The sequence below is a fragment of the Helianthus annuus genome, chromosome 9 (assembly GCF_002127325.2).
Source record: "Helianthus annuus cultivar XRQ/B chromosome 9, HanXRQr2.0-SUNRISE, whole genome shotgun sequence".
Taxonomy (NCBI): Eukaryota; Viridiplantae; Streptophyta; class Magnoliopsida; order Asterales; family Asteraceae; genus Helianthus; species Helianthus annuus.
In genome coordinates this window covers 162,036,591-162,053,708 of record NC_035441.2, presented here as the reverse complement: position 1 = coordinate 162,053,708, position 17,118 = coordinate 162,036,591, and the positions used below count along the sequence as shown (strand labels likewise).

General features: G+C 34.3%; 1 protein-coding gene and 2 long non-coding RNA genes across 4 annotated transcripts; 1 reads left to right on the top strand and 2 right to left on the bottom strand.

The window, feature by feature from the left end:
• Window positions 1–2,106: 2,106 nt before the first annotated feature.
• Window positions 2,107–3,247, bottom strand: LOC118482204. The gene is made up of 2 exons (XR_004867706.1): window positions 3,128–3,247; window positions 2,107–2,496 (listed from the first exon to the last, which is right to left on the bottom strand). It is a non-coding gene; the product is annotated as an uncharacterized LOC118482204 (long non-coding RNA).
• A 1,983-nt stretch (window positions 3,248–5,230) lies between these two features.
• On the top strand, window positions 5,231–5,947 carry LOC110876637. The gene has a single exon (XM_022124800.1). It carries the CDS (start codon window positions 5,231–5,233, stop codon window positions 5,945–5,947), a length of 717 nt encoding a protein of 238 aa, XP_021980492.1.
• A 3,548-nt stretch (window positions 5,948–9,495) lies between these two features.
• LOC110874863 lies at window positions 9,496–16,872 on the bottom strand. 2 transcript variants are annotated; one of them, XR_004867705.1, is made up of 5 exons: window positions 16,559–16,872; window positions 15,824–15,898; window positions 11,252–11,304; window positions 10,814–11,149; window positions 9,496–9,846 (listed from the first exon to the last, which is right to left on the bottom strand). It is a non-coding gene; the product is annotated as an uncharacterized LOC110874863 (long non-coding RNA). The 2 variants fall into 2 exon arrangements; XR_002556280.2 differs by lacking the exons at window positions 9,496–9,846; window positions 10,814–11,149; window positions 11,252–11,304 and adding an exon at window positions 15,084–15,395.
• Window positions 16,873–17,118: the final 246 nt, after the last annotated feature.

Here is a 17,118-nt window from a genome sequence, read left to right as displayed (position 1 = left end):
TATATAAACCATTAGATTTTTGAGTCATTTTGGTAGGTTTGAGGGATCATTTTTCACAAAGTTTAAATACGCTGCGTATAGACCTCTAAGGAGCGTATATAAAGGTCTGAAAATGTCTTTTATACCGTTGTGTTGAGGCTATACGAAGCCAAATACAAGGGCAGTTGTGTCATTTTTGTCTCATACGTTGCGTAGGGACCTCTAAGGAGCGTATATAAAGCTCCATTTTTGTATTTTTTTATTGTGTATTCCTTTGTTTATTTTAAAAAAAAAGTAAATTAATTGTGTGTATTTTGGGGTATTTCCATGTTTATTTATAAAAAAACAATATTATTAAAAATAATACAAATATTATGAATTATAAGAATTAAAAATAATACAAATATTAGGTCCCGTATTGACCTCGTATAAGCCTATAAGTGTGATATCGTATCGTATAGGTGTGGTTTAGGTCCCGTATTGACCTCGTATAAGCCTATAAGTGAGATATCGTGTCGTATAGGTGTAGTATAGGTCACGTATTGACGTCGTATAAGCCTATAAGTGTGATATTGTGTCGTATAACGTAGTATATGTCACGTATTGACTTCGTATAAGCCTATAAGTGTGATATCGTATCGTATAGCGTCGTATAGGTCACGTATTGACCTCGTATAAGCCTATAAGTGTGATATCGTATCGTATAGGTGTAGTATAGGTCACGTATTGACCTCGTATAAGCCTATAAGTGTGATATCGTATCGTATAACGTAGTATAGGTCACGTATTGACCTCGTATAAGCCTATAAGTGTGATATCGTATCGTATAGTGTCGTATAGGTCACGTATTGACCTCGTATAAGCCTATAAGTGTGATATCGTATCGTATAGGGGTAGTATAGGTCACGTATTGACCTCGTATAAGCCTATAATTGTGATATCGTATCGTATAACGTAGTATAGGTCACGTATTGACCTCGTATAAGCCTATAAGTGTGATATCGTATCGTATAGGTCACGTATTGACCTCGTATAAGCCTATAAGTGTGATATCGTATCGTATAGGTGTGGTTTAGGTCACGTATTAACCTCGTATAAGCCTATAAGTGTGATATCGTATCGTATAGGTGTGGTTTAGGTCCCGTCTAATCCTATATGCATATACAAGACCTATAGGAAACCTATACGAGACTTATACTACACTATACGATACGATACGATACGATACTATACTATACTATACTATATTATACTATACAATAACACCTGTATAGGCCTCTATACGAGACTTATATACTATACACTATACGATATGATATGATGCAATACAATACGTTACGATACGATGCAATACGATAAGATAATTTAATTTAAACGATAACAATATAATATATTTGTATTATTTACGAATAATATTGTTTTTTTATAAATAATTTTCTTTTTTTATAAATAAACAAAGGAATACGATAATTTAATTTAAATGATAACAAAACAATATATTTGTATTATTTACCAATAATATTGTTTTTTATAAATAATTTTCTTTTTTTTTATAAATAAACAAAGGAATACATAATAAAAAAAATACAAAAATGGAGCTTTATATCCGCTTCTTAGAGGTCCCTACGCAGCGTATGAGACAAAAATGACACAACTACCCTTGTATTTGGCTTCGTATAGCCTCAACACAAGGGTATAAAAGACATTTTCAGACCTTTATATACGCTGCTTAGAGGTCAATACGCAGCGTATTTAAACTTTGTGAAAAAATGATCTCTCAAACCTACCAAAATGACCAAAAAAATCTAATGGTTTATATACGCTGCGTATAGACCTATACGCAGCGTATATGACCTTGTTTTATGTGCAATGATTGGTTATCAGGCACTGAGATCCATGGTTTATCTACGCAGCGTATTGGTCAATACGCAGCGTAGAGGGTTAACCCTATACGATGCGTATTGACCAATACGCTGCGTAGATAAACCCTAATTTTGCTAGTGTTTGGGGTACCAATAGGCACTTTAGTGTGCCAATAGGCACACCCATAATTTAGTTGTGAGTATATATAATTTTATAGTTAACAGTTAACATATACATGAGAAATCACAAGCTAGCTAGCAAAACTTTTAGTATTTATGTCTTGACTAAGAATATACTTTAACATTAAGGAAACAAATTGCATCAAGATAATACATATCAGACCTTTATTTGAATGTTTAAGTTTTAACAATGAAACCTTTGATTAGATTTATTCACTACAAAGAATTCTGGCAATAGCGGCGACCTTTGTCGCCGTTAATACTACCATTTGTCGCCGCTAAAAGTAGTAGCGGCGACTTGTCGCCGCTAATGAGTCGCCGCTAGTAAACCGTCGCTAATGCTTGACATGTCGCCGCTAATAGTACTTGTCGCCGCCAAATCCTTTAGCTGCCTAGCCAAGTCGGGTTGGGTTGGATGTCATGTTAAATGGAATTGGATCACACTAGGTTTGGAACAGGTCTGAGTGAAAATGAGCTGGGTAAAAAAAAACGTTTCAAAAAGTATCGCTTTTGTTCGGGTTAATTGACTATGAGTATGAAAGGTTGAAAAAATGAAAACAAAACAAACTGGTCGAAACATTACCCAATTTCATTACTGTCTTCTTTATTATATGTCAAAAAATCAAATGAACATTATGTTTTCACGCAGATTCGGTAAAAAACATTACCCAATTTCAAGCCGGTCAAATCCAAACAAACCAGTACCCGATTTCAAACCGGTCAAACCCGAGCCTTTCCCCAAAAAAACCAGGTCAGAACCCGAACCTATTTCACCAAAAACCGGGTTTGACTTTTTCTTTGAGCTAACCCCACAAGGTTTCAACTGAACCAGTTTGAGCCAAAACCCCATTTGTACACCTCTACTTCTCCTAATATAAACTTCTCTTAGGTACCTACTGCAAATACATATACTGCCATGTATAAATAGCCTAACCCAACCATTGTGTTCTGAAAAGAAAGCCCAACCCAACCCGCACCAAGACCTGCAACCCTAACCATACTTGTATTTGACTAAAATACAGTCAAACATCATGAAATCAATAACAGATCTATTCAAATTACTAACATAACAACTGAAATTACAAAGCAATTTGTAATATTCGTACCGTTTTCGAAGGGCGTCGGAGAATCAGGCGAGATGGAGGTGCTACGGCAGAGTGAAGGCGGTGCGGCACTCCGACAGACTCAAGCTTGTGCTCCGGCGGTCTGTGAAGATTTCATCTTGGAGGGAAGAGGGAAAAATGCCGCTAAAACATGATTTGAGCCGTTTTACACATGTTTTATTCAGGATAAACCCTAGCCCTTGGATTAGTTAAGCAAAGAACGGCCCAGATCAATTGCAAATGCCTTGTCCCGGATCAAGACTTTTAGCGGCGACATTTTAGATGTCGCCGCTAAAAGTGTCGCCGCTAAAAGTGGTAATTTCTTGTAGTGATTATTGGTTGTCTTCAATATGTTTTACTCGTTGTTTATTTTTTTTATTTAACAAATGGTTAAGGAATCTACTGTAAAAAGTAATAATAATAATAATAATAATAATAATAATAATAATAATAATAATAATAATAATAATAATAATAATAATAATAATAATAATAATAATAATAATAATAATAATAATAATAATAATAATAAACAATTTCGTTGTTACATTGATTTTTCAATACATAACAAACTTAATTATGTCTTTTCCAGGAAGAAAATGGATGATATACTCCATTTAATTTTAAGATATTTTAAACTATATAAAATGATTGAAAATGATTTAACAACTAGAATTAATTATACAGATGATCATTATTAAAATGATTTAACAACTAGAATTAATTATACAGATGATCGTTATTGTAATGTCGAGGGCTGAGGTTAATGGTGGCCCGAGGGTGCCCTGACCCCCTCCAATTTTTTGCTCGTATAGTTAATTTCACACTGAAAATTTTCGAAATTTTTTTAGTGTATATTGGATTTTCAGAGCCCGCGCTCTATCGATTTAGATTTTGAGAGTCCGGCCTCGACCAAATTTTCGTTCAAGCTCCGTCACTCGTAATATCATATTATGGTTTGGTATCAAGATTTTACAAATTATATGGATCATGGGCGGACCTAGCCTTTGGCCAGGGTGGGCGGCCGCACCCCTTGAAAAAAAAAATTAGTGTATATTTTAGGCAAAAAATCCGACCGCACCCCTTAAAAATATTATTGAACACCTCATCCGCACCTCTAGCAAATAATTTCTGGGTCCGCCACTGATATGGATTGTACTCATTGTTCACCCTCTTACGATATATATATATATATATATATATATAGGGGAAGGTTCATTGGGGAACACTTAAAAATTGGGGAACAGCGGGGAACCGGCTCAAACGAACTCAGATTGGACTCATTCCAGCGGCGTTGGAACCGGCTCGTCGAACACTAACTAAGATCTTTTAACCCTAAACCCTAAATCCTAACTCCTAAACTCTAAACCCTAAAGCTAAAAAATAAGGCTAAAACCTAAGATAAACCGTACAATCTAAACTATAAACCCTAAAAACTAAACCCTAAAGGCTAAACCCTAAGCTAAACCTTAAAGCTAAACCCTAAAGCTAAACCCTAAACCCTAAAGCTAAACTCTAAACACTAAATCTAAACCCTAAAGCTAAACCCTAAAGCTAAACCCTAAAGAAAAACCCTAAAAGCCAAACCCTAATATATTTAGGGTTTAGGGGTTATGATTTAGGGTTCATGGTTAAAAGATCCTAGTTAGGGTTCGACGAGCCGGTTCCAACGCAACTGAAATGAGTCCAATCGGAGTTCGTTTGAGTCGGTTCCCCGCTGTTCCCCACTTTTTAAGTGTTCCCCAATGAACCTCACACTATATATATATATATATATATATATATATATATATATATATATATAAACTTCCCATCATTTCTAGAAACTATTTCTCCCTAGCTTATTCCACTATGCTTCGATTTCAATATATAAACTATTATATCACAAACGGATAACAGCTGAGACAATGGAGAAATTAATTATCCATGATTCATGCAAACGAAATGACGTAGAAGACGATTACGTTCGAAGTGGTCAAAACGCCACGTGTGGGTTCCACTATCTATTTTCACACGGCCAGTAAACTACTATATAAATACCAGCTTCTACTAAATAACCCTCAATTTCACATACACATTTCTATATCTTTCAAATATTTAAACACAATGCAACTTCAAGGTGAAACCGACGATTTAGGGTTTTGTCTTAGCTTCAGTTGCTACTTTTCAGATGGTAATTCGACTGCTTCAGCAGCTGCTAAAGTTATCTGCGAATTGAAGCAAGAACAGGCACCTCAGTTCTATGAATTTAGTGATGTTGATGAAGATGAGTTTGAATTCTCTCCGGACGAACAAGTTTCCGGTAAACAGATAGACGATTTTGGTTTCATTTTTTCCATTGAAAACAGTGCGGTTGAAGAAACCGATGATGCAGCTTCTCCAGTTAGTGTTCAGTTACATAAGTCTTCTGTTAACGAACAGGAATCCTACCCGTCCTCGTCTTTCTCGTATTCGGAAGCGGATGAAAATGAATGTGATTCTATACGTTCTGGAATGTTTTGTATGTGGTCGGGTTTTGAAAAGTGTAAGAAGAGCAGTTCTACTGGATCTCATGGATCATCAAGAAGGTGGAGAATCTTGAATTCACCCGGTCGGAGCAAGTGCAAAGGGGAGGAATCATCGTTATTTTTGCGGTCTAAGAAAGCCGACGCCTCGAAAGACAGACGAGTCGCTGGAAAACCTAAGACTGCGTCGTTTCATGAAGTGTTTTATGTGCAGAAACGAGCGGAACAGAAAGGCGATAAGATGAAATCGTTTCTGCCGTACAAGCAGGATCTGTTAGGGTTCTTTGTTAATATCAAAAGATCTGGGAACAAGAAGTAATGATGAGTTTTTGAGTTATGAAACTCAATTTGTTTAATTCATGCCACTCAGCTCACTGCTTGTTTGATCAGAATCCAATAATATATAATGTGTATTGAATTTTTGTTATGTAATGTCATTACATAATTTTCTTTAGCTATCAAGAGATATGTAAGCAAACCATACGTGAATCATATGATACACTAATTTTTTTTTTTTTAGTTTAGTGGAATCAGATTAATAAAATAATCACGGTAATATTATATTTTTATTATTTTTTTAATCTAAAAACTGCTAAATGTGATCATATGTTCGACTCAAAAGTGATTAATCTCGTTTATACTAAACCTAAACCAACGAATTTCTTGTTAATCAGTTTCGTATCGTATATAAATCCAGAGGCTTACCCTAATAAGTTGTTAGTTACCGTGGATGCGAACCCAACTGATACTATTTTGTTTTGATTAAATCCAATTCAAATTTATCGTAAATTATTTTGTTTCACAAAACTAACTCCATAATTCAAATTTATTGTATATCATTTTATTTCATACTCAATTTTATCTCATACTTTTGATTAACTTTAAAATATAATGCAGAATTTTAAAACTTATTTAATTGAGATTTTAAAATATCTAAACACATAAAGTGTCTCTTAATTTCCGGAAAAGTTTATTTAAGTTACAATGTTTTTAAAAACATTTCACTCTTGACTAATTATGTAATTACTTAACCATTCTAACAAAATAAACTTAAAGACGTTAAATTCAGTGTCGAGTCTTTGTCCAGTCTTTTTGCTGCTTCGTTTAGTTGTTTTCTTCGTTGCTATGTGATAATTTTTATCAACGTACCTACATTAATTTTTTTAATAGTCTAACGTACAAGTTGGCTACGGATTTGTTTAATTTTGTATATAAGGTCTCAAATGTTATCAACAATGTCAATGTTTCAAATGTTATCAACAACGTCAAGGTTTCGTTTTTCTTGTATATAAAGTTACATATGTTTAACAATGTGTGGCATTCGATAACGTTTCGACGTCGTTAACTTTTGTCACGGTTTTGTGCATTCGTTGCAACATGCATGCTTACGTTTTGATGTGCAAAAGTAGAGCTGCTTGAATGCTCAATCTGTCGCGAAGCGCGGGTTGATACCTACTAATTAAAAGTATAAAGTAAAAAAAAAGAAACACGAAGAAAGCAAAACAAAAAACTAGAGTGTTTTGTGTGTGTGTGTGTGGGGGGGGGGGGAATTAAAATCTATAGCTATGACATGTTTTTGACCTAATAGGTCTTAGGTTAGTTAGGATATAGGTTCTTAGAATTGTCGACGCTAGTAGTGTCGACCTGTAGAGGTCACGTACACTATTGTCGCTACAACTTTTTCATAAAATATATTTATTAAACAAGCTGTCTGGACCATGCCTTAATCTTCGTTTAAAATCCGTCTCAATGCACTTATACATATACAATGATACGAATAAATAAAAATATTGCCAATCAAACAATGTCAGTGTTACATGACTCAAGGCGTTGTTGATACCGACTGTATCTTTTTTTTGAATGACAAATTGGATCACTAACGGAAAAAACTGGAATATAATCGTGTCACTAACGGAACCACCTGATCATATCAATCTTTACTAGGCTATAATGTCTATACCCCAATTTAGGAGGAAACCTAATAAATCTGAGAAAAACCCATTTGTAAGAATCGAACCCAAAACCTAATGGTCTTTAAGTCTTATCTCACCCTTAAAATGCCACTAAACTATAATGCAACCGGCACCAACCATATCTTTTGATATGTATATTGAAGATATGTTTAACTATTATGGTTTTACATTTGGATTATTCAGTCACATGTTTCCTGCTAATCGTTTAATTATTATGATTTTACATTTGGATTATTCAATCACATGCTTCCTGCTAATCGTATTTTTATATTATTTCTTAAATCAATTAATAAAATAGATAGATACGAATGGGATTGCTTCACACGACACGAAGTTGTATATTGTAAGTTCTGGGTTTCGTATTCTTTCTAGATAGTCCGTAAAAAAACAAATTAACTTTAGTTAGTCATGTTGCTTCGAAAATTCCGATTGTTATTATTTTTATTACATCATCAATTAGTAAGGGTGGGCAAATTAATCAATAATCTAACCATAACCAATATAACCGAATCGATTTTAACCAATAACTAATAACCAACATAACTGGTGATTATGATTATGAAGATTTGGTTAACCGACCAATCGGTTATGGTTACGGTATGAAGTTTGGTTACCGATATAACCGAAACCGAACCGAACTTGTTATGTTTAGTTTATAATTCTATATATTGAATTTATGTTTTACAATCACCATGTGAAAGTTTTTTATTAACATGATCACAAAATGATATTGTAGTAGATGTCATTTATTTTAATGAAGAACTAAGGTGATATAATCATATGAATCTTTTGTATAACACTAAGGGTTGTTTAGTAACTTATGAATGGTTAAGTGTTGAACTAGTAAGAGAGGTCTAGAGAGGTCTGAACCATTAACTGCTGAATTAGTAAGAGGTCTGAATCATTAAGAGCTAGTATAATGCTTAACCATTCCAAGGTAAATGTCTGACCAATTCAGATTATGTTATATGTTTTAATCATTCAGACTTGGTATAATGCTTAACCATTCAGAGATAAATGTCTAAACTATTCAGACATCTGCTTGCAAAACAAACAGTCTGAATCATTAAATGCTGAACCAGTAAAAGATCTAAACCATTAAGAGCCTTATTAGGAGCTAAACAAACAACCTCTAAACATATAATTAATAGATTTAAGCTGTTGATTTTACACAATTTCATCAATGAGAATCATTTTTAGTGCAGCGAAGGTTGGGAAAGTAGAAAATTTCACCATCTCTATTAAAAGCGCTCTCACATGCTATTTTATCCAAAAAGTGTAGTGTTAATTGTTTTCTTGTAAATAAAGGCTCAAACTAAGTCCAACATAATGGGTTTCATTTTTATTTTGTAGGCCCATTAGCGTATAATTTTAACTTTTGCCAAAAAGCTAGTTTTAGTTAAAGTTTTTGGTTAACAACCGAAATTAACCGAAATCAAACCGTAACCGAAGTTCAGTTATGGTTATAAGTAATAAAAATCATAACCGAAGTTAGAGGTTATGGTTATGGTTAATTGTAAAAACCAAACCAAACCGACCCACACACAACCTTAACAATTAGTAATTAGATAAGATTAAGAGGCATTGGATAGTATAATAATTTGTTCAAAATATATACAACGAGTTTTTAGGACCTGTGCTTTGTGAGGGACCGTCAAAACAAACAAAAAATGGACATAAAAACGTGGAACCAAGCATGTGCGTTGTGGAGTATTAACATGCAAAATTTAGACCGACGCGTAAGACATTATTGTAGAAAAGTATAAGTACGTCCACATGATAAGAAAACCCACGTAAAATTGACATAGAAACGACGAAAAGAATAAGCAATTTGCAACACATATAAATAAGTTACGTCTAAATATTTATATTTGAATCTCCAAATAGCACCAAATTCAAAATAACTAGATGTAACACCCGCCGCGTTGCGGCCGGTTCACATTCACATTTCATAAAAGCCAAAAAGACAGTTCGGTTTTGTTTCATTCGTTACAACATCGGCACTCGCTAGAGCACCAAAAGAGTAAACCCTAAATATAAACATCTGAGTCAAGCGTTGTAAGAGAAAAGGTACAAATTGCATTTACAAAAAGAAGGTAATATGATAACATGTTAGCATAAGATGACCACTCCCAGACCGGTGTTGGTTTGACAAGCCTTCTAACGATTTGCTAACCTCGATCTCCTCACTAAAACTGGTAGCCATTTCCCTCTCACAACTACCTAGGCACTTGTCCAACTTTCCCTAAAAACATCTTCATACTTGATTAGTAAAATTGCAAACATTCCATTACTTTCAATCAAATTTAAGATGTATAATCTCAAACTTTAATACAAATCAACTTAAAGCATCATCATCATTAAAGCCTTAATTACTGATTAAAATAATGCCTACAATGCAAATCATTTTGTTATATCCATGTAGTAGAACTCTGGGCGTCATACATTAGGTTTGCACATCAATGGGTGATTTTGGTAATGTTTAATCTCTAACGCCTAATATAGTAATGAGTATAGGTCATAAGGAAACAAGATGAACTTGTCAAGCGAGTCGAAAGTCACATAAGGTCTGAATTTTAAGAACAATCCTAAATAGTTCTATTCAATAAAATTATATTAGTGAAATTAAACTATGACTATAAAAAAGTTGAGACAAAAGGTGTCTTGGTTTAACCCAACCTAATAGCTCCCCCGGCTTCTCGAACTATAAAAAGGTTTTGGCTAGCATAGAAGTTACCTGTTTCGACCCATTTACCCCATCCGCTTGAGACCCCCATTTTGCCACCACTACACTAAAAAACAAACAAACAAACAAACTATGCACACATAGAGAATACCAAGGAAAAAACTTGACCTTAAAGTTGACGATCAGGGAGGGCATTAGGAGAACATTTTTATTGGGCTGAGGAGACGATATGCAATGAAACCCCATTTATAAGACCAACCGAAAAACAAAGATTCCCAAAGCAACAGGCGAAGTAGTTAAAACGAAATAACTAAGTATGTTTGGAAACTTTTGCTTCAAGATACCAACACTTTACACAAACTACTTTTATTTAATAACTAAGAAATTCTCATCTGATATAAAAAAAGTCCAAATCCAAATATTTAAATAGCTGGCAATCTGGTCTGAGACGCCAAATATTTAAATACCAAAGGAATATAATTTATTTTCAAGATTTTGAATCTTTATGAAACAATAGAAACTATACCCGAAAGAGTGATAAAGGCTTTAGCTTGGCGAGCCATCACAACTGTTCTTTTGTGCTTATCCGCCACTCCTTTCACTTCACCAACCGCATTTTTGTTTGGTTCTTTTTCTTGTTGCCTAATGATGATCGAATCCTTTGTTGTGACTGCTTAGACCTTGATGAATAATTACTTGTTTCAATTAATTCTCTCCTCTCTGTTGCTTATTTTCAAATTTCAGGTGTGACTTTCCTTTACTTGTATGTTAGCTTGCTACAATTATTTGAGATGCTAGGTTGCTTGCTTCTTTCCTAGTACCTCTCGACTTAACAGTGGTGATGACTACAATTATTGGAAACCTGACCAAAATCAAACACATGATTTTTTTGTTTATGTCAATTAAGTAAGTTGAAATCAAAATATGATTAAAGGAGCTCATTATGTAAACACAATAACCCAACCTTGAACTCCCTAATCTGATATGTACAATTTCTTCATCTACATGGTGTTTTACCTAAAGGCATACACCACACACTTACATTAGCAATGATAATTGAGTACATATAAGTTCAACACTGAAAGCCAAACTTTGATAGAATTAGACAAAATCATTAAACTGGTACAAATTTGAAATTAAAGATCCTAATTTCTAAATAGGATTTACTTTGTTAGGAGTAGATGCACCAGATGTGATACCAATTGTCAAATGGCTCTGTAAATTATTTCAAGGCATATCGTTTTCTTGCTTCATATCTATCTACACCTGATTCCTTCACTTACCGCCATTTCATGTACGTGTAAATTATCACCTCTCTCTCTCTCTTATTCTCGATTGGCCGGAAAACCTAAACTCCACGGATTCAGGAAGACACTCTAAAATACCTGATTCCGAAAGAATACTCAGATGGGAAGATGGAATGAATGCAGAGAGACAGGGAACACATGATATTTTTGATGGAAGAAGGGTTGTATGTGGGGAAGATGGTAGATGTGTGGACAAAATCCTTTTTTTTAAACACACCCAAAGCCAAGGGTACAATCACCCTAAGCTAAAAGTTGTTGCTTATTTATAGTGTGTGATGTTCGTTAAAATATTATAAAAAGAAAGAATTATGATAATTATTGTTTTTAAGGGTGATTTCTAAAAATTTTCAAATATTTAATATGGTTGGATGGTTTAAAATTTAAGTGGTAAAAATATGTCAAATAATAACAAAAATATAGGTAGGATTAAAAAATCCAAATTTTAGTCCTTAATTTTTATGTGTATTATAATTTCTATATATTTATAATTGTAATTTAAGTTAACTTAATTATGTCAAAATGATATTTAAAGGAGAAATACACTTAACTTGAATAGACATATATCACAATAGTATATTAGTATTCCTGAAACCATGTGTAGAAAGAAACAATGTGCAGATTGTCCAAAATCATTTCCATCTCTTACATACCCTTTCCATGATCTCTCTCTTACACATCTCTTCTCTCTGTCTCTCTCTGCCATAACACCACAACACCACCACCACAACCACTAAACAACAACCACCATAACCTAATTGCCACTATCAAAACACCGCCAAATAGAAACCGCCGGCCTTGCCAATGATTCCGACAGCGACTCCGATAGGCACCATCTTACATTTTATTTTCTCTCTTTAAGAAACCCAACCCCACCGCCTCCAACAACCATCAACCGACGACCACCGCAGCCACCACGACAACCATCTGCTACATCACGACCACGACCACGATCACTCTCTCTCTCCAAAAACCCTAACTTCTACTTTCTCTCTCTAAAAAACGCCTTTACTTCCTCCCACCTCCTTAGCAACAACGGTGGTCACCAATCTTGTAGCCGACGACGATGTCAATATTTTCGGTTGTGGCGGTTGTCGATGTCAGAGAATGGGTGGGTGCGGAAGCCGCTAGTGCAAAGAAAACGGTGGAGAATGGTCATGTATGTTCAGAGAGAGAGAGAGAGAGAGAGAGAGAGAGAGAGAGAGAGATAAGGTGGATATCATGTGTTGCATGTTGTGAAAACCAATCAAACAAAAGTAAAATTTGAGAGTGAGAGAGATATAAGGTGGATATCATGTGCTGCTTCTTGTGTAAGCCAATCAAATAAAAGTAAAATTCAATAAACCAATAAGACAAGAGTAAGATTGAACAGTGATTTGTGAGGAAGCTCAAAACTTGCAAAACTATAAAGCGGAAATTCAATATTTTCTTTTATATTTTTATTATAATTCTTTTATTGTTCCATACATATTGAGCTTTTGACTTCTGCATTGAGCTTTTCTTTTGAAGATGGGCTAAAGTGTTGCTGATAAATGTGGGCTTCTTCTCTTGGCCTTAGGTCAGACCCGTTTTTATATATGAGAGAGATCGGAGCTTTAGGATCATTCACTCATATCATATCATATCTTCTCTGGTCTCTTTCTCTTTCTGTCTATCTTTCTCTAGAACCTTCATATGCAATTTAGGGTTTCTTATCTTGTGAGATTTAGTGTATTGGTGATCATTCAGAGATAGAGCAGATCATCATGTTGATGATTTGCGTTGGTTGAGTGTTTCTTTCATTTGAATCTTGTATTTGATTCTTTGTCGGTGAATCTGTGCCGACTGGATTATTGTTCTCTGTTGAATAATTTGGGCTAGTCAAACCAATGGGTGAGTTTTATTTGGGAAACAGAGAGGGTCCACTCGGGTGCATATTCTGTGTTCACTTTGCTGCATATATTGTATTCCTGTTTGCATCTTCTGTGGTTTTATTTGGTTGTTTTTGTTTGCTTTCCCACTTATCTTTGTTGTGTGTCTAGATCTAAGAGGCTCCCTTCGCATAGTCTGCGAAGGCACCCTTGAGTAACAAATCTCTGATTGGACTCTTTGTCTTGGCTTTTCCTTGTGTGTGATTATGTTTATATTCTTGTGTTATTTTCTGAGCATTCTTTTCTATCTCCTGTTTACTTGCTACGGGTGATAAAAGTGGTGATACTTTTGGGGTCTCTGCTAGTGATACTCTTGTTAGTAAAATTGATGTTGGTGATCTGTTATTTCTACATCCTATGATTCTACAAATTTGACCATTGTTAATATAAAAATGAAAGGCATTGTTTCCTATATTGTTTGGGCTAACGCTATGAACCTTGCTTTAAAAGTTAAAAACAAAATTGGTTTTGTTGATGGGTATTATGTTAGATCTTGAATTATGTGTCCGGGGGATTTATATTTAGGTCATGTGTATTCCAAGTTAGCTTAGCTTCTGATGTATTGGAAGAGTTGAAAGAGACTTATGATAAGTTGATGGGTATGTGATGTTTAATTTGTATCAAAAGATTAATTCATTTACTCAAAATGGTATGCCTGTCTCTGAATATTATCATAAGCTGAACTGTATGTGGAAACAATTAGATCAGATACTTGTGATGCATCAAAACAGTTCAGTGATTTAATCATCTTATCAAGTTGATGCAGTACTTAATGGGTCTTGACAGTACTTATCAGTCAGTCAGTGAGAACTTTGTTGTTAACTAGGAAAAATCTTCCTTCTATGAAGGAAGCTTTTTACGTTATTTCAAGGGAAGAGTCTCATCGAAATGCTAATAATTTTTCTAAAAAAAAAAATTCCTAATAATGTTGTTGGTTTTGTTGTTAAAACTAATAAGTCTTTTGATTCAAAGAAGAAGAATGTTAGAATTCCTAGCCCTAATCTAAAATGTTCTCACTACAATAAGACTGATCATACTATTGAGAAGTGTTTTGAACGTATTGGCTATCCTCCTTGGATAAAGTATAAAAATAATAGGAATAAGGGTAGTAGGGTTAGCAATAATTCTGTTATCGAAAGTTTTGATACTACCCATGCTTCTACTGTGAGTTCTCTGACAAATGAACATATTGCTCAGTTGCTTAGTCTTGAGAATGATAAATCCAAAGGTGATCCTCAATGCAGTGGTTTTGCTGGCAGGTGTATTAACTTTGTGTGTCTTAATAGTTTTGTTGACATGTCTACCTATAATTTAAAACATGTTTCCTGTTTTTCGAACTTTCTTAACAATGGAAAAAGATTGGGTGGATAGTGGATTCTAGGGAAATCAACACATGGTTATGATTGATACTGATCTTATTAATCAAATGGATGTTACTTAATATAACATTAAGGTTAAGCATCCTAATGAGACAACTGCTTTGGTTACTAAGATTGGTGATATAAAATTAAGTGACAATGTTATTTTGTATGATGTCTTTGTTGTTCTTGATTACTGTGTTAACTTGGTCTCTGTTCATAAACTTGTTAAGGATTGTAAACTTATTGTTTCGTATAACATTTAGGATTCTCAAACAAAGAAAGTCCAGGTGACTGGTAATCAACTAGATGTCACACCCCAACCGATGGCGGAAACATCGGGATGAGACGAACAAATTGCTCAAAACAACATAACACTAATTGTGACAATATAGATTAAATCATTTTATTAAAACTAAAGAACAATACATTGTCTCAACATGATTAAAACATAAATCATCTTTCAACCACAGTTTATTTTCTAGGTGAGTTTCTAGTCCACCCTAACTTGATTCTTAAATTCTTCATCTATCAACCTGCAACATGTATTAAAGTGCAATCAACAAAAACGTTGGCGAGTATACAAGTTTGATACATAGCATAGTAGAATAAAATGTTTAAATGTGCTCATATCCAACATGAATAAAATGATACATGTTACTACTTTGCCATTCAATATCGTTCAACATCGTTCAACATCGTTCAACATCGTTCAACATCGTTCAACATCGTTCAAATATCGTTCAAATATCGTTCAACATCGCAATACCCCAAGACTCAAGGGCATTGAGATTAACACGTTCAACTTGCATAGCATAAGAGATTAACAAGCATCAAATTGTTTCATGTTTAAATGTGGATAGAGTGTGATTAAAAACAAGACTTAAGTGTTGTGTAATTTGAATATGGAATACATGTTGCACCCAAATGTGTTTAAAACGAAAATGGGATCGAGTATACTCACATTGATTGCGTTGCGATTCTTGTAAGAACGTACGAGTAGAGATTGGGAAAAACCAAAAGAACGATCAAGATTACCCTAGGATCAAGATTGAAAAAGAAAATGTACTAATTAAATAAAATACTTGAACTAGTTATATGCTAATATTATGACTTAATTAATAGTTGATTAAAATTTGGTTAACATGAAAAACATGTTTTATTATATATATAATTTTGTCTTCTTTTAAAAATAACATAAAGTTACATTTCATATGTTGTAATTAAGAAAGAAATAATAAAAAAAAAAACTTTGAAAGACGATACCGGTGGCCGGGTTCAAACCCGCGAACTCCAGTTCGTCTACACGTTCATAATCCTTGGTACCCTTTATCATTAGGTTTTATAGGTATTGAATATAACAGAAAAAAATGATCCAAAAACAAAATTAGTAAATTTTCGTTACCTTTAAAAGTGTTAAATTATATCAGAAAAATGACTTTAAAATTAAAACAACAAAAATAGGTTCGGCCGGATTCGAACTCGTGTACGTCAGTGTGCACTAAACCATTTAGATTATGAATTTTAATTCATTTAAGCTCTCCATTTATGGTTCATCTTCCTACTTATAAAAGTATACATGTACTGTTGTGGGAGTTTACAAGCTTACTACTCATATAAATGATTATACAACAGAAGTGATTGTATTATAACAGGAATTTAGAGATAAATAAAAAGGGTAGCGAAAAAAAAGGTATACCGAGCACAACGCGAGCCAGTCCCGGTGATCTCGGGTGCGTTTTCTCCGAGCTCCGACGGTTGTGGTTTAGCCTCCGGCAGCGTGCGGTTGTTCCGGTCGTCTTCTCCGCTATATGTCGTTTGCTCCGGCGACGTCTCCGGTGGGCTCCAATCTCCGGCGAATGTACCGGCTAATTGCAGAGGAACAGAGGGTGAGGTGTAGTTTCGAGTTGGAAGAGTGGTGTGTATTCTTCAGGAACGACCAGGTATATATAGGCCGGTTCTATGGTCACGTAATTACGGAAACGAATCATGATTGATTCGTAAGAATGGTAATCGCCCATTAAATGAATGATTTCCGGCTGATTATGATCTCCGAAATTATACCGATCATGAAAAAAGAAAGTCAAAGGTTGTTGCTGTCATTCGCTTTGGGCGGCAAATTTTGTAAAGTATGGACAAGATGGCATGTTGACTTAACCAATAGAATATATCCTTTTTTTTGTTAGAATTTTCCTTCATAATAATTGGTGAATATATATTGAATTTTTTTTTTTACATAGAAATGGAAAATAAACGTTT